The sequence below is a fragment of the Podarcis bocagei genome, assembly GCF_964188305.1.
Source record: "Podarcis bocagei genome assembly, contig: HAP1_SCAFFOLD_175, whole genome shotgun sequence".
Lineage (NCBI taxonomy): Eukaryota > Metazoa > Chordata > Lepidosauria > Squamata > Lacertidae > Podarcis > Podarcis bocagei.
The window spans coordinates 15,171-37,500 of NW_027670273.1; the positions used below are offsets into that span (position 1 = coordinate 15,171).

The 22,330-nt window shown below is 46.4% G+C and overlaps 1 protein-coding gene across 1 annotated transcript in view; it reads left to right on the plus strand.

The window, feature by feature from the left end:
• LOC308579549 (spectrin alpha chain, non-erythrocytic 1-like) overlaps window positions 1-22,330 on the plus strand; it is a gene marked incomplete at its 5' end in the record, with an annotated part of 132,418 nt that overhangs the window by 14,734 nt on the left and 95,354 nt on the right. The window contains 3 exons of the mRNA XM_081214111.1: window positions 2,346-2,456; window positions 3,182-3,259; window positions 4,331-4,486. Of these exons, the coding sequence (XP_081070237.1) occupies window positions 2,346-2,456; window positions 3,182-3,259; window positions 4,331-4,486 (345 nt within the window). The remainder of the gene's footprint in view (window positions 1-2,345; window positions 2,457-3,181; window positions 3,260-4,330; window positions 4,487-22,330) is intronic.

Sequence of the window (22,330 nt, forward strand, 5' to 3'; positions counted from 1 at the left end):
GAAGCTTCCGGAAGGCCAGAGTCCCGGGAGAAGGGTCTCTAAGGCCGGAGAGGCTCGGATTCGAACCCGGAACCCTAAGGCCTGAGCTCTGACTCGAACCCGGAGCCCGGAAGCCCGGAGTCCGGGAAGGAGGGTCTCTAATGCCGGAGAGGCTCGGATTCGAACCCGGAAGCTTCCGGAAGGCCAGAGTCCGGGAAGGAGGGTCTCTAAGGCTGGAGAGGCTCTGATTCGAACCCGGAATCCTAAGGCCTGAGCTCTGACTCGAACCCGGAGCCCGGAAGCCCGGAGTCCGGGAAGGAGGGTCTCTAATGCCGGAGAGGCTCGGATTCGAACCCGGAAGCTTCCGGAAGGCCAGAGTCCGGGAAGGAGGGTCTCTAAGGCTGGAGAGGCTCTGATTCGAACCCGGAACCCGAAGGCCTGAGCTCTGACTCGAACCCGGAGCCCGGAAGCTTCTGGAAGCCCGGAAGGAGGGTCTCTAAGGCTGGAGAGGCTCGGATTCGAACCCAGAACCCGAAGGCCTAACCCCTGAGCTCCGAGTTGAACCTGAAACCCGAAGGCCTGAGCTCGAACCCGGAACCCGGAAGCTTCCGGAAGGCCAGAGTCCGGGAAGGAGGGTCTCTAATGCGGATTCGAACCCGGAACCCGAAGGCCTAACCCCTGAGCTCTGACTCGAACCCGAACCCCAAAGGCCTGAGCTCGAACCCGGAGTCCGGAAGCTTCCGGAAGGCCAGAGTCCCAGAAGGAGGGTCTCTAAGGCTGGAGAGGCTCTAACTTGAACCCGGAACCCGAAGGCCTGAGCTCTGACCCCTAAGGCCTGAGCTCTAACTTGAACCCGCAACCCTAAGGTCTAACCTCTAACCTCTAATGGCTGAGCTCTAACTCGAACCCGCAACCCTAAGGGCTGAGCTCTGACCCCTAAGGGCTGAGCTCGAACCCGGAGCCCGGAAGCTTCCGGAAGACTGGAGTCCCAGGAAGGAGGGTCTCTAGGGCTGGAGAGGCTCGGATTCGAACCCGGAACCCGAAGGCCTGACCTCTAACCCTGACCCCTAACCCCCAATGCCTGACCCCTAACCCTAACCCCTAACCCCCAATGCCTGACCCCTAACACTAACACAAACCCCTGACCCCAATGCCTGACCCCTAACACAAACCCCTGACCCCCAATGCCTGACCCCTAACCCTAACCCCTAACCCCTGACCCCCAGTGCCTGACCCCTAACACAAACCCCTGCCCCCCAATGCCTGACCCCTAACCCTGACCCCTGACCCCCAATGCCTGACCCCTAACCCTGACCCCTGACCCCCAATGCCTGACCCCTAACCCTAACACAAATCCCTGACCCCCAATGCCTGACCCCTAACCCAAACACAAACCCCTGACCCCCAATGCCTGACCCCTAACACAAACCCCTGACCCCCAATGCCTGACCCCTAACCCTAACACAAACCCCTGACCCCCAATGCCTGACCCCTAACCCTAACACAAACCCCTGACCCCCAAGGCCTGACCCCTAACCCAAACCCCTGACCCCTAACCCCTGACCCCCAATGCCTGACCCCTAACCCTAACACAAACCCCTGACCCCCAATGCCTGACCCCTAACTCTAACACAAATCCCTGACCCCCAATGCCTGACCCCTAACCCAAACACAAACCCCTGACCCCCAATGCCTGACCCCTAACACAAACCCCTGACCCCCAATGCCTGACCCCTAACCCTAACACAAACCCCTGACCCCCAATGCCTGACCCCTAACCCTAACACAAACCCCTGACCCCCAATGCCTGACCCCTAACACAAACCCCTGACCCCCAATGCCTGACCCCTAACCCTAACACAAACCCCTGACCCCCAAGGCCTGACCCCTAACCCAAACCCCTGACCCCTAACCCCTGACCCCCAATGCCTGACCCCTAACCCTAACACAAACCCCTGACCCCCAATGCCTGACCCCTAACCCTAACACAAACCCCTAACCCCCAATGCCTGACCCCTAACCCTAACCCCCAACCTCTAACCCTGACCCCCAAACTCTAACCCCTACCCCCTAAGCCGTGGGGCCGGGAATTGCGAGGCAGTGCCCAGAAATCGAATTGAAATTATATTGCACATAATAATATTAAACATATTATATTAAATCTAGAATGTCATATTGTACATCATGATATTAAAATATATTAAATATAGAATATTATATTGCACATAAGAATATTAAACATCTATTAAATATAGAATATTACAGTCTACATAATGATATTAAAAATATTAAAAGCAGTATCGATAATTGTTTAATTAATTAATTAATGGTTTGTTTAATTAATTAATTGTTTAATTTTTTTCCAGGCCTTCCTGCTGAACGAAGATCTGGGCGATTCCCTGGACAGCGTGGAAGCGCTGCTGAAAAAACATGAAGATTTTGAGAAATCCCTCAGCGCCCAGGAGGAAAAAATCACCGTAATTCCTTTAATTTTAGTAATGCGGAGATATAATAATAATAATAATAATAATAATAATAATAATAATAATAATAATAATAATAATAAATTGATAATAATTAATGACTAATAATATTATATTATTTATATTCTAATATGATTATAATGCCCATTTTGTCGTCGGTGGGAGCGACTTGTTGCTGGGGGGGGAGAGATGGGGACTAATAATGATTTATATTATTAATTAATTAATTAATTAATTATTAATAATTTCGGTTTAATCATTTCCATTTTCAGAATTTCCATGGTCCTCGTTTTCGTTTTCATGCCCATGATGTTAACAGTAATTTCATTTTCGTTTGAGTAATTTCAATGTTAATCACTTTATTTACCATTTTTAATAATTTTCATTTTAATAATTTCCAACGTTCATTTCCATTTTAATTTTCATGGTTATCATTTTTGAGTCATTTCCATTTTAATCATTTCCCCTCCCTTTTTAATTTTCATTTTGATTTTGGTGTCCATTTTAATCATTTTCATGGTAAGAATTGATCATTTCAATTTTAACCGTTTTTTAATTTCTATTTTAATAATTTCCATTTTCACGGTAAGAATTTATCGTGTCAATTTTAATTGTTTTCCTTTCCTTTTTAAATAACGGGAGGGGTGTAAATAGTAAATATTGTGGTTATTATTCCTGTTATTCTTGTTGTTATATTTTGAATAATTCAAATTTTGCAGGCCCTGGATGAATTTGCCACCAAGTTGATGCAGAATAATCACTATGCCAAAGAAGACGTTTCGAGCCGGAGGGATGCGGTAAGTTTTTTTTGTGTTTATTATTATTATTATTATTATTATTATTATTATTATTATTATTATTATTATTATTATTATTTACTATCATCAACGGACCGCATTAAAGATATATGTTTATATATTATATTTCTTCTTATGTTTATTATATTTATTATTATTATTATTATGCTTATTATGTTGATTATTATTACAATTATTATCTTGAAGCAGTGTTGTGGGTCTATGGGCCACAATATTATGTTTATTAAATAAATATTATGTTTATTATATTTATTTATATTTATTATATATAATTATTATGATAATTATCGTGTTTTTTATCTTGAAACTGTTGTGGGTCTACGGGCTACAATAAAGATATATATATTTATATATTATATTTATCATTATTATGTTTATTATATTTATTATTTATAATAATAATAATAATAATAATTATGATCATGCTTTTTATTTTTTTAATTATTATTTATATTATCACGTTATCTACTTACCGCAATAAAGATATATATTTATAAATTACATTTTTCAATTTTTTTAATGTTTATTATTATTTATTATTATTTGTTCTATTACATTTTTTAAAAATTATTTATTTTATTATATTAATTATTAAGATGGTTGAAACTGTTTCGTGGGTCTACGGGCTACAATAAAGATATATATATATTTATATATTATATCTATCATTATTGTGTTTATTATATTTATTATTTTATATTTATTATATATTATTATTAAAATATAAAAATTCCTTCCAGTAGCACCTTAAAGACCAACTAAGTTAGTTCTTGGTATGATAATAATAATATATTATTATTATCATGTTTTTATTTATTATTATTTATAATTATAATTATTATAATTATCGCGTTATCTACCTGCCACAATAAAGATATATATTTAGAAATTAAATTTTTTTAATTTTTAAACGTTTATTCTTATTATTTATTATTTGTTCTATTACATTTTTAAAAATTATTTATTATATTATATTTATTATTAAGATGGGTGACTGGAAAATCTCTATTTATTATTATTATTATTATTATTATTATTATTATTATTAAGCTCTTGAACCGCCGCAACGCCCTCCACGAGAGGGCGCTCCGCCGCAGGGCGCAACTTGCCGCCTCCTTCCACCTCCAGCAGTTCTTCCGTGATTCGGACGAACTCAAGAGTTGGGTCAACGAGAAGATGAAGACCGCCACCGACGAGGCCTACAAGGTGCGGGGGCCCGTTTCCTGTCCCACTTCCTGCCGAGGCCCCGCCTCCTTCCCCGTTTCCTCTCTGGACCCAGATTCCTTCCCCGTTTCCTGTCTGGACCCGGATTCCTTCCCCATTTCCTGTTGGGGCACGGATTCCTTTCCCATTTCCTGTCAAGGCCCAGATTCCTTTCCCATTTCCTGTCTGGGCCCGGATACTTCCCCGTTTCCTGTCTGGGCCCGGATTCCTTCCCCGTTTCCTGTCTGGGCCCGGATACTTCCCCGTTTCCTGTCTGGGCCCGGATTCCTTCCCCATTTCCTGTTGGGGCTGGACTTGTTTCGTGTTGGGGCCCATATTCCTTCCCATTTCCTGTCTGGGCCCGGATACTTCCCCGTTTCCTGTCTGGGCCCGGATTCCTTCCCCATTTCCTGTTGGGGCTGGACTTGTTTCCTGGTTCCTGTCGGGGCCCAGATTCCTTCCCCATTTCCTGTTGGGGGTGGACTTGTTTCCCATTTCCTGTCTGGGCTTGGGCTCCTTTTCCATTTCCTGTCTGGGCCTTGGCTCTTCCCGTTTCCAGCTGGGACCCGGACTCGTTTCCTGTCTGGGCCTGGGCTTGTTTCCTGTTGAGACCCGGACTCGTTTCCTGTCTGGGCCTGGGCTTGTTTCCTGTTGAGACCCGGACTCGTTTCCTGTCTGGGCCTGGGCTCCTTCCCCGTTTCCTGCTGGGCCCGGATACTTTCCCGTTTCCTGTCTCGGCCCTGCCTCCTTCCCCGTTTCTTGTCGGGGCCCGGATTCCTGTCCCATTTCCTGTCTATGCTCAGCCTCCTTTCCCATTTCCTGTTGGGTGCTGGATTCCTTCCCTGTTTCCTGTCTGGGCCCAAATTCCTTTCCTGTTCCCTGTCGGTAGACCAGATTCCTTTCCCATTTCCTGTCGGGGCTGGACTTGTTTCCCATTTCCTGTCGGGGCCCATATTCCGTCCCCATTTCCTGTCTGGGCCCGGATTTCTTTCCCGTTTCCTGTCTGGGGCCAGATACTTCCCCGTTTCCTGTCTGAGACTCGCCTCCTTCCCCATTTCCTGTCGGGGGCCGAATACTTCCCTGTTTCCTGTTGGGACCCAGATTCCTTTCCCATTTCCTGTCGGGGCTGGACTTGTTTCCTGTTTCCTGTCAGGGCCCGGATTCCTTTCCCATTTCCTGTTGGGGCTGGTCTTGTTTCCCATTTCCTGTCGGGGCCCATATTCCGTCCCCGTTTCCTGTCTGGGCCCGGATTTCTTTCCCGTTTCCTGTCGGGGGCCGGATTCCCTTCCGGTTTCCTGTCAGGGGCCGAATACCTCCCCGTTTCCTGCCCAGATTCCTTTCCCATTTCCTGTTGGGGCTGGACTTGTTTCCTGTTTCCTGTCTAGGCCCCGCCTCCTTTCCCGTTTCCTGTTGGGGGCCGGACTCCCTCCCCGTTTTCTGTCTGGGCCCGGATTCCTTTCCTGTTTCTTGTCTAGGCCCCAGCTCCTTTCCCGTATCCTGTCTGAGCCTGGATTCCTTTCCTTTTTCCTGTCTGGGCCCGGACTCCCTTCCTGTTTCCTGTCGGGGCCCAAACTCCTTTCCTGTTTCCTGTCGGGGGCCGGATTCCTTCCCTGTTTCCTGTCGGGGGCCGGATACTTCCCCGATTCCTGTCTGGGCCTCGCCTCCTTTCCCATTTCCTGTTGGGGGCCGAATACTTCCCCGTTTCCTGTTGGAACCCAGATTCCTTTCCCATTTCCTGTTGGGGCTGGACTTGTTTCCTGTTTCCTGTCTAGGCCATGCCTCCTTTCCTGTTGGGGGCGGACTCCCTTCCCGTTTCCTGTCTGGGCCCGGATTCCTTTCCTGTATCTTGTCTAGGCCCCAGCTCCTTTCCCGTTTCCTGTCGGGAGCCGGATTGCTTCCCTGTTTCCTTTCTGGGCCCAAATTCCTTTCCTGTTTCCTGTCGGGAGACCTGATTCCTTTCCCATTTCCTGTTGGGGCCGGACTTGTTTCCTGTTTCCTGTCTAGGCCCCGCCTCCTTTCCTGTTTCCTGTCTGGGCCCGGATTCCTTTCCTGTTTCTTGTCTAGGCCCCAGCTCCTTTCCCATATCCTGTCTGAGCCTGGTTTCCTTTCCTGTTTCCTGTCTGGGCCCGGACTCCCTTCCTGTTTCCTGTCGGGGCCCAAACTCCTTTCCTGTTTCCTGTCGGGGGCGGGATTCCTTCCCTGTTTCCTGTCTGGGGCCGGATACTTACCTGTTTCCTGTCTGGCCCTCACCTCCTTCCCCATTTCCTGTCGGGGGCCGAATAGTTCCCCGTTTCCTGTCTGGGCCCGGATTCCTTTCCTGTTTCTTGTCTAGGCCCCAGCTCCTTTCCCGTTTCCTGTCGGGAGCCGGATTCCTTCCCTGTTTCCTGTCGGGAGACCAGATTCCTTTCTCATTTCCTGTTGGGGCTGGACTTGATTCCTGTTTCCTGTCTAGGCCCCGCCTCCTTTCCTGTATCCTGTCCGAGCCTGGATTCCTTTCCCATTTCCTGCCTGGGCCCGGACTCCCTTCCTGTTTCCTGTCGGGGGCCGGATACCTCCTTCCCCATTTCCTATGGGGACCGAATACTTCCCTGTTTCCTGTCGGGACCCAGATTCCTTTCCCATTTCCTGTTGGGGCTGGACTTGTTTCCTGTTTCCTGTCTAGGCCACGCCTCCTTTCCTGTTGGGGGCCGGACTCCCTTCCCGTTTCCTGTCTGGGCCCGGATTCCTTTCCTGTTTCTTGTCTAGGCCCCAGCTCCTTTCCCGTTTCCTGTCGGGAGCCGGATTCCTTCCCTGTTTCCTTTCTGGGCCCAAATTCCTTTCCTGTTTCCTGTCGGGAGACCTGATTCCTTTCCCATTTCCTGTTGGGGCTGCACTTGTTTCCTGTTTCCTGTCTGGGCCCGGATTCCTTTCCCATTTCCCGTCTGGGCCCGGACTCCCCTCCTGTTTCCTGTCGGGGCCCAAACTCCTTTTCCGTTTCCTGTCGGGAGACCAGATTCCCATTTCCTGTTGGGGCTGGACTTGTTTCCTGTTGCCTGTCTAGGCCCCGCCTCCTTTCCTGTATCCTGTCCGAGCCTGGATTCCTTTCCCATTTCCTGTCTGGGCCCGGACTCCCTTCCTGTTTCCTGTCGGGGGCCGGATACCTCCTTCCCCATTTCCTATGGGGGCTGAATACTTCCCTGTTTCCTGTCGGGACCCAGATTCCTTTCCCATTTCCTGTTGGGGCTGGACTTGTTTCCTGTTTCCTGTCTAGGCCACGCCTCCTTTCCTGTTGGGGGCCGGACTCCCTTCCCGTTTCCTGTCTGGGCCCGGATTCCTTTCCTGTTTCTTGTCTAGGCCCCAGCTCCTTTCCCGTTTCCTGTCGGGAGCCGGATTCCTTCCCTGTTTCCTTTCTGGGCCCAAATTCCTTTCCTGTTTCCTGTCGGGAGACCTGATTCCTTTCCCATTTCCTGTTGGGGCTGCACTTGTTTCCTGTTTCCTGTCTGGGCCCGGATTCCTTTCCCATTTCCCGTCTGGGCCCGGACTCCCCTCCTGTTTCCTGTCGGGGCCCAAACTCCTTTCCCGTTTCCTGTCGGGAGACCAGATTCCCATTTCCTGTTGGGGCTGGACTTGTTTCCTGTTGCCTGTCTAGGCCCCGCCTCCTTTCCTGTATCCTGTCCGAGCCTGGATTCCTTTCCCATTTCCTGTCTGGGCCCGGACTCCCTTCCTGTTTCCTGTCGGGGGCCGGATACCTCCTTCCCCATTTCCTATGGGGGCTGAATACTTCCCTGTTTCCTGTCGGGACCCAGATTCCTTTCCCATTTCCTGTTGGGGCTGGACTTGTTTCCTGTTTCCTGTCTAGGCCATGCCTCCTTTCCCGTTTCCTGTTGGGGGCCGTACTCCCTTCCCGTTTCCTGTCTGGGCCCGGATTCCTTTCCTGTTTCTTGTCTAGGCCCCAGCTCCTTTCCCGTTTCCTGTCGGGAGCCGGATTCCTTCCCTGTTTCCTGTCTGGGCCCAAATTCCTTTCCTGTTTCCTGTCGGGAGACCAGATTCCTTTCCCATTTCCTGTCTGGGCCCGGACTCCTTCCCCGTTTCCTGTCTATGCTCCGCCTCCTTTCCCGTTTCCTGTCGGGGGCCGGATTCCTTCCCTGTTTCCTGTCTGGGCCCAAATTCCTTTCCTGTTTCCTGTCGGGAGACCAGATTCCCATTTCCTGTTGGGGCTGGACTTGTTTCCGGTTTCCTGTCTGGGCCCGGATTACTTTCCCATTTCCTGTTGGGGCTGGACTTGTTTCCCATTTCCTGTCGGGGCCCAGATTCCCTCCCCGTTTCCTGTCTGGGCCAGGATTTCTTTCCCGTTTCCTGTCGGGGGCTGGATTCCCTTCCCGTTTCCTGTCGGGGGCCGAATACTTCCCCGTTTCCTGTCTGGGCCTCGCCTCCTTCCCCATTTCCTGTCGGGGGCCAAATACTTCCCCGTTTCCTGTCGGGGGCCCAAATTCCTTTCCCATTTCCTGTTGGGGCTGGACTTGTTTCCCATTTCCTGTCGGGGCCCATATTCCGTCCCCGTTTCCTGTCTGGGCCCGGATTTCTTTCCCGTTTCCTGTCGGGGGCCGGATTCCCTTCCGGTTTCCTGTCAGGGGCCGAATACCTCCCCGTTTCCTGCCCAGATTCCTTTCCCATTTCCTGTTGGGGCTGGACTTGTTTCCTGTTTCCTGTCTAGGCCCCATCTCCTTTCCCGTTTCCTGTTGGGGGCCGGACTCCCTCCCCGTTTCCTGTCTGGGCCCAGATTCCTTTCCTGTTTATTGTCTAGGCCCCAGCTCCTTTCCTGTATCCTGTCTGAGCCTGGATTCCTTTCCCATTTCCTGTCTGGGCCCGGACTCCCTTCCTGTTTCCTGTCGGGGCCCAAACTCCTTTCCTGTTTCCTGTCTGGGCCCCACCTCCTTCCCCACTTCCTGTCTGGGCCCAGATTCCTTTCCCGTTTCCTAGATTCTTTCCCCTTTTCCTCTTGGGGCCCGGACTTGTTTCCTGTCTGGGCCTTGGCTCCTTTCCCGTTTCCTGCTAGGGCCTGGACTCATTTCCTGTTGCGGCCCGGATTCCATTCCCGTTTCCTGTTGGGGCGCAGATTCCTTCCCATTTCCTGTGGGGGCCTGGACTCCCTTCCCGTTTCCTGTCGGGGCCCAAACTCCTTTCCTGTTTCCTGTCTGGGCCCCGCCTCCTTCCCCACTTCCTGTCTGGGCCCGGAATTCTTTCCTGTTTCCTGTCTGAGCCCAGATTCCTTTCCCGTTTCCTGTCTGGGCCCGGAATCCTTTCCCGTTTCCTGTCTGGGCCCGGATTCCTTTCCCGTTTCCTGTCTAGGCCCCGCCTCCTTCCCCACTTCCTGTCTGGGCCCGGAATTCTTTCCCGTTTCCTGTCTGAGCCCAGATTCCTTCCCCGTTTCCTCTCTGGGCTTGGGCTTTCCTCTTGGGACCTGGACTCATTTCCTGTTGCAGCCCGGATTCCTTTCGCATTTCCTGTCTAGGCCCCGCCTCCTTCCCCACTTCCTGTCTGAGCCCGGATTCCTTTCCCATTTCCTGTCTAGGCCCCGCCTCCTTCCCCGTTTCCTCTCTGGGCTTGGGCTCCTTCCCCGTTTCCTGTTGGGACCCGGACTCATTTCCTGTTGCAGCCCGGATTCCTTTCCCATTTCCTGTCTAGGCCCCGCCTCCTTTCCCATTTCCTGTCTGGGCCCGGGGGGGTGTCTTCCTGTCCCGCTTGCACCCCTTTTGGGGGCGGCCCTAGAGGGGAGGAGGAAGGAGTTGCCCGGGGCGGAGGGTGGGCAAGGTTCTATATGTAAATTATTTCAATACTGTATGCATGTATATAGTATGCATACATTGAATTAATTAATTTATTAATACGGTCACAGACCAGCATCATACATTACAATATGTATGCATATAATATGTATGCATGTATATAGAAATTCAGTTTTATGCACACATGTATATATATACACACACACATATATATACTCACACATACACATATATACAAACGCATGCACACATATATACTCACACATATACAGACGAATATATATACACACACACATATATATATGCACATATACATATATAGATATACACACGCACATATATAATATACGTACACACAAAAATATATACACATATACATACACACAAAAATATATACACATACACACACAGAATCATAGAATCATAGAATCATAGAATCATAGAGTTGGAAGAGACCACAAGGGCCATCGAGTCCAACCCCCTGCCAAGCAGGAAACACCATCAGAGCACTCCTGACATATGGTTGTCAAGCCTCTGCTTAAAGACCTCCAAAGTAGGAGACTCCACCACACTCCTTGGCAGCAAATTCCACTGTCGAACAGCTCTCACTGTCAGGAAGTTCTTCCTAATGTTTAGGTGGAATCTTCTTTCTTGTAGTTTGGATCCATTGCTCCGTGTCCGCTTCTCTGGAGCAGCAGAAAACAACCTTTCTCCCTCCTCTATGTGACATCCTTTTATATATTTGAACATGGCTATCATATCACCCCTTAACCTCCTCTTCTCCAGGCTAAACATGCCCAGCTCCCTTAGCCGGTCCTCATAAGGCATCGTTTCCAGGCCTTTGACCATTTTGGTTGCCCTCCTCTGGACACGTTCCAGTTTGTCGGTGTCCTTCTTGAATTGTGGTGCCCAGAACTGGACACAGTACTCCAGGTGAGGTCTGACCAGAGCAGAATACAGTGGCACTATTACTTCCCTTGATCTAGATGCTATACTCCTATTGATGCAGCCCAGAATTGCATTGGCTTTTTTAGCTGCTGCGTCACACTGTTGGCTCATGTCAAGTTTGTGGTCAACCAAGACTCCTAGATCCTTTTCACATGTACTGCTCTCAAGCCAGGTGTCACCCATCTTGTATTTGTGCCTCTCATTTTTTTTGCCCAAGTGCAATACTTTACATTTCTCCCTGTTAAAATTCATCTTGTTTGTTTTTGCCCAGTTCTCTAATTTGTCAAGGTCGTTTTGAAGTGTGATCCTGTCCTCTGGGGTGTTAGCCACCCCTCCCAGTTTGGTGTCATCTGCAAATTTGATCAGGATGCCCTTGAGTCCATCATCCAAGTCGTTGATAAAGATGTTGAATAAGACCGGGCCCAAGACAGAACCCTGTGGCACCCCACTAGTCACTCTTCTCCAGGATGAAGAGGAACCATTGATGAGAACCCTTTGGGTTCGGTCAGTCAGCCAGTTACAAATCCACTGAGTGGTAGCATAGTCAAGACCGCATTTTACCAGCTTCTTTACAAGAATATCATGGGGCACCTTGTCAAATGCCTTGCTGAAATCAAGGTAGGCTATATCCACTGCGTTCCCTTCATCTACCAGGCTTGTAATTCTGTCAAAAAACGAGATCAGGTTAGTCTGACATGACTTATTTTTCAGAAATCCATGCTGACTATTGGTGATCACAGCATTCCTTTCTAGGTGCTCACAGACTGTTTGCTTAATGATCTGCTCCAGAATCTTCCCTGCTATTGATGTCAGACTGACTGGGCGGTAATTATTTGGGTCCTCTCTTTTCCCCTTTTTGAAAATAGGGACAACATTTGCCCTCCTCCAGTCTGCCGGGACTTCGCCTGTTCTCCAGGAATTCTCAAAGATGACTGCCAGTGGTTCTGAGATCACATCTGCCAGTTCTTTTAATACTCTTGGATGCAGTTCATCTGGCCCTGGAGACTTGAATACATCTAAACTAGCCAAATATTCTTGTACTATCTCCTTAGTTATTCTGGGCTGTGTTTCCTTTGCTGAATCATTTGCTCCAAATTCTTCAGGTCGGGCATTGTTTTCTTTATCGGAGAAGACTGAGGCAAAGAAGGCATTGAGGAGTTCAGCCCTTTCTGTGTCCCCTGTTTGCATTTCACCATCTTCTCCTCTGAGTGACCCCACTGTTTCTTTGTTCTTCCTTTTGCTACGAACATACCCATAAAAGCCTTTTTTGTTGCTTTTAACCTCTCTAGCAAGCCTGAGTTCATTCTGTGCTTTAGCTTTTCTGACTTTGTGTCTACACGTGCTGGCTATTTGTTTGAATTCCTCTTTGGTGGTTTCCCCCCTTTTCCATTTTTTGTACACATCCTTTTTTAATCTTAATTCAGTTAAAAGTTCTTTAGATAGCCACCCTGGCTTCTTTAGGCACCTTCCATGTTTCCGTCTCATTGGTATTGCCTGACGTTGTGCTTTTAGTATCTCCCTCTTAACAAACTCCCAGCCATCATGAACTCCCTTTCCTTTTAGTATTGCTGTCCATGGGATCTCACCCAGCACTTCTCTAAGTTTTATGAAGTCGGCTTTCTTAAAGTCAAGAAATTGAGTCCTAGTATGCTTGGCTGCTCCTTTCCGCTGTATAGTAAACTTCAGAAGAGCATGATCACTCGCGCCTAATGATCCATCCACATCTACCCCACTAACCAGGTCATCAACATTGGTTAGGACCAGATCTAAAATGGCTGTTCCTCTTGTTGCTTCTCCCACTTTCTGGACAATGAAGTTGTCTGCAAGGCCAGTGAGGAATCTGTTTGACCTTATGCTCTTGGCTGAGTTTGACGTCCAACAAATATCCGGGTAATTGAAGTCCCCCATTACTACTATCTCCCTTCCTTTTGCATGCTTGGCCATCTGTTCCAGGAAGGCATCATCTATGTCCTCCGTTTGGCTTGGGGATCTATAGTAAACTCCCACAATGAGGTCTCTGTTATTCTTCTCTCCCTTAATTTTGACCCAAATGCTCTCACTTTGGCTTTGAGGTTCTAAATCTTGGATCTCTTCACAGGTATACACATCCCTGACATATAACGCCACTCCTCCTCCTTTCTTGTCTGGTCTGTTTCTCTGAAATAGATTGTATCCCCCCATTATTACATTCCAATCGTGGGACTTATCCCACCAGGTTTCAGTGATGCCTATTATGTCATATTTAGTTTGCTGTACCAAGAGCTCAAGCTCATCTTGTTTATTTCCCATGCTTTGCGCATTAGTGTACAGACATTGAAGTCCATTAATCATTCCCCCGTGTCTCTTATTTAAGGATTTTTTCCTCCCACCACTAGGTCTGCGTGCTGTTTGCTCCATTTGGTCTATGACATTTGGATGATCATCTTCATTAATTGATAGACTCCTACCTTCAGGAGCACTGTCTCCCTCCCCCACATTAGTCAGTTTAAAGCCCTCCTGATGAGGTTTCTGAGATTTTTGGCAAAAACATTTCTCCCAACCGTTGTGAGGTGCAGCCCATCACTTGCCAGAAGTCCATCTTCAAGAAACTGCAGTCCGTGATCTAAGAATCCAAACCGTTCCTGTTTACACCATTTGCGAAGCCAGCTGTTCACTTCCACTATTTTCCCCTCTCTCCCTGGGCCACGTCGTTCAACTGGGAGGACAGACGAGATGACAATTTGTGCATTTAGTTGCTTCAATTTCCTGCCGAGAGCCTCGTAGTCTCTTTTGATCTTCTGGAGGCTATTGCTTGCAGTGTCATTGGTTCCCACATGAATCAAGAGGAAGGGGTATTTGTCAGTGGGTTTTATGATTCCTTGCAGTCGTTCAGTTACATCTTGGATCTTAGCCCCGGGGAGACAGCACACTTCCCGAGACATCTTGTCAGGCCCACAGATCACTGCTTCTGTTCCCCTCAGTAGGGAATCCCCTATCACCACTACACGCCTCCTCTTGGGTTTGGTCGGGGTTCTTCCTTGAGCTGTCCATTCCAAGGTCGCCTGCACATTCCCTGAAGACTGACTTTGCTGCTCGTCTTCATATACCTGATCGACTGTAATGAGGGAGAGATCCTCAAATGGAGTCTGCTCTTCGTCTTCCATGCTAGAGGAGAGGACCTCAAAGCGATTGTGTATTTCTAAACAATCAGAGTGAACCCTGGGCCTCCTACTTCTTTGAGTCACGTTTCTCCATATATCTGGCTCCTGTGTTGGTGAACTATCCTCCTTCTCAGGGGAGCCCCCTGTCTCCTCCTTGGTGGGGACGGTGTGCTCTGTTGCTTCCAAGAAGAGCTCCAGCTCTCTAATTCTTTGGAGCGTAGCTACACGTTCCTCCAGTTGCTGGACTTTGTCTTTTAAAAGGGCAATCAACATGCAATTGCTGCAGGTAAAGCTGCCTGCAACCTTTGGCAAGATGGCAAACATTGCGCAGGAATCGCAGGCGACTGCAGCTGTTCCCTCCCCTCCCATCTTGAGATTGTGTCGTTGGGGGTGGCTACAAAGGTCCTCCATCATAAAAAGCTTGAAGACAGGAGAAATAACTTCCCCCACAAAAAAAACCCCTAGGTCTCTCCCAACAAACGTTTGAGACTAGCTCCCCTAAATCTAAAAGATGGGTATAACTGCGCGCGCCGCTAGGCGCGCGCTGGTGCCCTGCAAACTCTGATAAGCTCCTCCCACAGCTAATCCCCTGCCTCAACAGAAACCCTGCCCCCTCTGACCTTTACACAGGGAAAACAGCTAATCAGCCACCAAGAAACACACACACACAAGAAAACCCTTTTTGCTCCTTCTTCAACTGATGCCCTGCAAACTCTGATAAGCTCCTCCCACAGCTAATCCCCTGCCTCAACAGAAACCCTGCACCCTCTGACCTTTACACAGGGAAAACAGCTAATCAGCCACAAGAAACACACACACAAGAAAACCCTTTTTGCTCCTTCTTCAACTGCTGCCCTACCAATATATCAATATATGCATATATCAATATATGCACATATACACACACATATATACGCACATATACGTATATATATATACACACACACATATATACATATACACACAAACACACACATATATACATACACATATACACACACACACATACATACATGCGCACAAACATATATATATACACAAACACACATATATACGCACATAGATATATATATATAGGTATACACACACAGATACACAAAAATATATTCACACACACACATACATGCGCACAAACATATATATATATACACACACACATATATACGCACATATACATGTATATATATATATATATATATGCAGGTTTTGGTGTCTTCGGGTGTCTTCCTGTGTAAGAGTTGGGGTGTCTAGGCGACGTTTCGACGAGGTCTCACTCGTCATCTTCAGGCTGGTGCTTTCGGCTTCTTGTTACTGGAACAGAGCAGGATCTCAGTGTTTGAGTTCCTATAAATACTGTTGAGGGGGTGTGGTGTATAGCCTCCAACGTTCTGGGCAGAGAGGAAGTTCCCAGGTTAGTGTGTCTTTTCTTCTTTTGTTCATTAATTACTTGAGGGATATCTTGAGTGATTTCTTGAGTGATATTCTGAGTACCACTTAGGAGGGTCATTAGGTGTGGATTAGTTGCTAAAGCTTTCGTGTCTTGAGCTTGTGAAGAGTTTTTTCTGAGAAGATGGCTGTACTGCACTTAGTTGTGCTCTGGCTTGGCTTCGTGTATAGGGGCGAGCTGTGGTTTTGTGCCCTGTGCCAGCCAGATCTGTGTAAGGATTGCAGGGGGGTGCAGCATCCGGAGGTGCCACTATGGTTTGGCTACTGGATGGTGTCTGTAATTTATCTGTGGAGAGGGTCTGGGTTTGGGTCTGGTGTGGTTGATTGGAGATGGCGTTCTGTGTGCCTCTGGTTCTGGTGTCGGTTTTTGTGGGGAGGGCTATTTTCCAGATGTCTGGCAGGCGGGACGTATCGTCACGCTTGTTCATGTTGTGAGGGTGTTTCTCTATCTCGATGGCTTCCATGATTATTCTCTTGTGGTGGTGTTCCGTGTTAAAGAGCAATTTGGAATCTGAAAAATTAATTTCGTGTCCTGTTTCTTTCATGTGTTGGTAAAGAGAGGAAGTTTTTTCTTCTTTTTTGACGGCATTCTTGTGTTCTGCGATACGTGCATTTATTCGTCTGTTTGTTTGTCCAATGTACGTGGCTGGGCAGACTTTGCAGGGTATTTCATAGACCCCTTGGTTTTCTAACTGGATTTTATCTTTGATGTTTCTGAGGATATTGGCTATTTTTTGGTTGGTGCAAAAGGCTGTTTTGATATTGTGTTTATGGAGGATTTTGCTAATTTTATCTGTAGTGCCCTTGATATAAGGAAGGAGGGCCATGCCATTGTTTTCTTCTGTGTCTTGGTTTTTGGGGGGTGTTTCTTTTTGGATTAGCTTCGTAACCCTGTTTTGCTGGTATCCGTTGGCGATTAACACATTTGAAAGATTCTGTAACTCAGTTGTCAAGTGGTCTTTGTCAGCCAGGCGTTTGGTTCTGGAGATGAGAGTCTTGGCTACGGAGTTTATTTGTGCAGGGTGGTGGTGTGATTGTGCATGTAAGTAGCGGTTGGTGTGTGTTTTTTTCCGGTAGATAGAAGAAAAGACACACTAACCTGGGAACTTCCTCTCTGCCCAGAACGTTGGAGGCTATACACCACACCCCCTCAACAGTATTTATAGGAACTCAAACACTGAGATCCTGCTCTGTTCCAGTAACAAGAAGCCGAAAGCACCAGCCTGAAGATGACGAGTGAGACCTCGTCGAAACGTCGCCTAGACACCCCAACTCTTACACGGGAAGACACCCGAAGACACCAAAACCTGCATTCCTGTACCCGTGAAAATCTACGAAAGCATATATATATATATATATATACGCATACACGCTCACATATATACATATACATAAACACACACACACATATATATACACAAATATACACACACACACACAAACACATGCGCACAAACATATATATACACACACACACATATATATACGCACATATACGTGTATATATATACACACACACTCACATATATACATATACATACACACACATATATATACACACAAACATATATACACACACACACATATATATACGCACATATACGTGTATATACGTGTATATACATATACACACACTCACATATATTCATATACACACACGCACAAATATACGCACAAACATATATACACACACACATATATATACGCACATATACGTGTGTGTGTGTGTGTGTGTGTGTGTGTATATATATATATACACACACACTCACATATATACATATACATACGCACACACATATATATACACACAAATACACACACACACATACATGCGCACAAACATACACACACACATATATACGCACATATACGTGTGTGTGTGTGTGTATGTATGTGTGTGTGTGTGTGTATACACACACACACACACACTCACATATATACATATACATACACACACACACACATATAGATACACACAAATATACACACACACACATGCGCACAAACATATATACACACAAATACGCAATACAAATATGCAATACAATTCCCTTTCCCCCCATTGCAGGATCCGTCCAACCTGCAGGGCAAAGTCCGGAAGCACCAGGCCTTTGAGGCCGAGCTCTTGGCCAATCAGAGCCGGATCGACGGGCTGGAGAAGGCGGGGCATAGCTGACGGACACCCAGCACTACGCCACCGCCTCTCGCCTGATTGGCCGAGAGCTTCTGGTGCTTCTGGACTGGAATACCATTAGTATTATTTGTATTATTATTATTATTATTATTATTGCTATTATTAGTCTCACGCAAACGTATATACACACACCTACACACAAGTATATATATGTACACACATATACACATACATGCATATATACACACATACACACACATACACACACACACACACATATATATATACACTATACACACACACACACACACACACACACACACACACACACATATACACACACAGATATATGCACATATATACACACACATATATACACCAGACATACACACAAATATATATATATATATATATATATATATATATATATATATATATATATATATATATATGCAGGTTTTGGTGTCTTCGGGTATCTTCCCGTGTAAGAGTTGGGGTGTCTAGGCGACGTTTCGACGAGGTCTCACTCGTCATCTTCAGGCTGGTGCTTTCGGCTTCTTGTTACTAGAACAGAGCAGGATCTCCGTGTTTGAGTTCCTATAAATACTGTTGAGGGGGTGTGGTGTATAGCCTCCAACGTTCTGGGCAGAGAGGAAGTTCCCAGGTTATTGTGCCTTTTCTTATTTTGTTCATTAATTACTTGAGGGATATCTTGAGTGATTTCTTGAGTGATATTCTGAGTACCACTTAGGAGGGTCATTAGGTGTGGATTAGTTGCTAAAGCTTTCGTGTCTTGACCTCTTGAGCTGGTGTGTGTTTTTTTCTGAGAAGATGGCTGTACTGCACTTAGTTGTGCTCTGGCTTGGCTTCGTGTATAGGGGCGAGCTGTGGTTTTGTGCCCTGTGCCAGCCAGATCTGTGTAGGGATTGCAGGGGGGTGCAGCATCCGGAGGTGCCACTATGGTTTGGCTACTGGATGGTGTCTGTAATTTATCTGTGGAGAGGGTCTGGGTTTGGGTCTGGTGTGGTTGATTGGAGATGGCGTTCTGTGTGCCTCTGGTTCTGGTGTCGGTTTTTGTGGGGAGGGCTAATTTCCAGATGTCTGGCAGGCGGGACGTGTCGTCACGCTTGTTCATGTTGTGAGGGTGTTTCTCTATCTCGATGGCTTCCATGATTATTCTCTTGTGGTGATGTTCCATGTTAAAGAGCAATTTGGAATCTGCAAAATTAATTTCGTGTCCTGTTTCTTTCATGTGTTGGTAAAGAGAGGAAGTTTTTTCTTCTTTTTTGACGGCATTCTTGTGTTCTGCGATACGTGCATTTATTCGTCTGTTTGTTTGTCCAATGTACGTGGCTGGGCAGACTTTGCAGGGTATTTCATAGACCCCTTGGTTTTCTAACTGGATTTTATCTTTTGGGTTTCTGAGGATATTGGCTATTTTTTGGTTGGTGCAAAAGGCTGTTTTGATATTGTGTTTATGGAGGATTTTGCTAATTTTATCTGTAGTGCCCTTGATATAAGGAAGGAGGGCCATGCCATTGTTTTCTTCTGTGTCTTGGTTTTTGGGGGGTGTTTCTTTTTGGATTAGCTTCGTAACCCTGTTTTGCTGGTATCCGTTGGCGATTAACACATTTGAGAGATTCTGTAACTCAGTTGTCAAGTGGTCTTTGTCAGCCAGGCGTTTGGTTCTGGAGATGAGAGTCTTGGCTACGGAGTTTATTTGTGCAGGGTGGTGGTGTGATTGTGCATGTAAGTAGCGGTTGGTGTGTGTTTTTTTCCGGTAGATAGTGTGTCCTAGGGAGCCATCAGGTTTTTTGTAGATTAGGACGTCAAGGAAGGGAAGTTGGTTGTTGGCTTCTATTTCCATAGTGAATTGTATTTTGGGGTGTAGGCTGTTGAGATGTGTGAGGAAGCTATCTAGTTTTTCCTTCCCGTGTGGCCAAATTACAAAGGTGTCGTCAACATATCTGAGCCAAAGTTTGGGTTTGTGTTCTGACTTGTCTAAGGCATTGGTTTCAAAGTGTTCCATGTACAGATTTGCGATGACCGGTGAGAGGGGTGATCCCATAGGTGCTCCTTCTATCTGTTTGTATCTTTGTCCATTGTGGATGAAGTACGTGTTGGTTAGGCAGTGGTTGGTCAGGTCCAGGATGTATTCGGGGGGATTGTATTTGTTTTGAATGGCTGTCAAGGCTTCATTAATGGGCACTTGTGTGAAGAGAGATACAACATCGAAGCTCACAAGTAGGTCATCGGGATGTAGGTTTTGCTTCTTTATTGTTTCTATGAACTGGAAGGAGTTTGTAACGTGTGAAGCGATAGATTCTGCATAGGGCTGAAGTTGCTTAGCGAGAAATTTAGCGAGATTTTGTAGAGGTGAGCCTATGGAGCTGACTATTGGTCTGAGTGGTGTTCCTTCTTTGTGTATCTTGGGGAGACCGTAGAGTTTGGGGCATCTGGATGATTTTTCTCTGGGGATGATTCTTAGCTGGATTTCTTCACTGATAGGAGAGGCTTTTATTTTGGATTTGGTGGTTTTTTCCAGATAGGTGGTGGGATCTGTTTTTATAGGTTGGTAGGTAGGGTCTTGGAGTAGATTTGATAGTTTTGCTTGGTAGTCCGATGTGTTCATCACAACAGTGGCATTACCTTTGTCTGCTGGGAGAATGATTATGTTGTTGTCTTTCCTCAGGTTGGTGAGTGCTTTCTGTTCTTCTTTGTGTAAATTGCTTCTGGTTTGTGTAAAGGTTTCAACTTTGCAGTCGCCCCGAGACGCATCCCCACGGAAAACATCATATGCGGAGTCGAAGCTAGCCTAACCAAAATCAACCCAGATGAAGCCAATAAAATCAGACTCGAAGTCACCAACATCCTCTGCTCCAGCAAACCACCCAGAAGCAATTTACACAAAGAAGAACAGAAAGCACTCACCAACCTGAGGAAAGACAACAACATAATCATTCTCCCAGCAGACAAAGGTAATGCCACTGTTGTGATGAACACATCGGACTACCAAGCAAAACTATCAAATCTACTCCAAGACCCTACCTACCAACCTATAAAAACAGATCCCACCACCTATCTGGAAAAAACCACCAAATCCAAAATAAAAGCCTCTCCTATCAGTGAAGAAATCCAGCTAAGAATCATCCCCAGAGAAAAATCATCCAGATGCCCCAAACTCTACGGTCTCCCCAAGATACACAAAGAAGGAACACCACTCAGACCAATAGTCAGCTCCATAGGCTCACCTCTACAAAATCTCGCTAAATTTCTCGCTAAGCAACTTCAGCCCTATGCAGAATCTATCGCTTCACACGTTACAAACTCCTTCCAGTTCATAGAAACAATAAAGAAGCAAAACCTACATCCCGATGACCTACTTGTGAGCTTCGATGTTGTATCTCTCTTCACACAAGTGCCCATTAATGAAGCCTTGACAGCCATTCAAAACAAATACAATCCCCCCGAATACATCCTGGACCTGACCAACCACTGCCTAACCAACACGTACTTCATCCACAATGGACAAAGATACAAACAGATAGAAGGAGCACCTATGGGATCACCCCTCTCACCGGTCATCGCAAATCTGTACATGGAACACTTTGAAACCAATGCCTTAGACAAGTCAGAACACAAACCCAAACTTTGGCTCAGATATGTTGACGACACCTTTGTAATTTGGCCACACGGGAAGGAAAAACTAGATAGCTTCCTCACACATCTCAACAGCCTACACCCCAAAATACAATTCACTATGGAAATAGAAGCCAACAACCAACTTCCCTTCCTTGACGTCCTAATCTACAAAAAACCTGATGGCTCCCTAGGACACACTATCTACCGGAAAAAAACACACACCAACCGCTACTTACATGCACAATCACACCACCACCCTGCACAAATAAACTCCGTAGCCAAGACTCTCATCTCCAGAACCAAACGCCTGGCTGACAAAGACCACTTGACAACTGAGTTACAGAATCTCTCAAATGTGTTAATCGCCAACGGATACCAGCAAAACAGGGTTACGAAGCTAATCCAAAAAGAAACACCCCCCAAAAACCAAGACACAGAAGAAAACAATGGCATGGCCCTCCTTCCTTATATCAAGGGCACTACAGATAAAATTAGCAAAATCCTCCATAAACACAATATCAAAACAGCCTTTTGCACCAACCAAAAAATAGCCAATATCCTCAGAAACCCAAAAGATAAAATCCAGTTAGAAAACCAAGGGGTCTATGAAATACCCTGCAAAGTCTGCCCAGCCACGTACATTGGACAAACAAACAGACGAATAAATGCACGTATCGCAGAACACAAGAATGCCGTCAAAAAAGAAGAAAAAACTTCCTCTCTTTACCAACACATGAAAGAAACAGGACACGAAATTAATTTTGCAGATTCC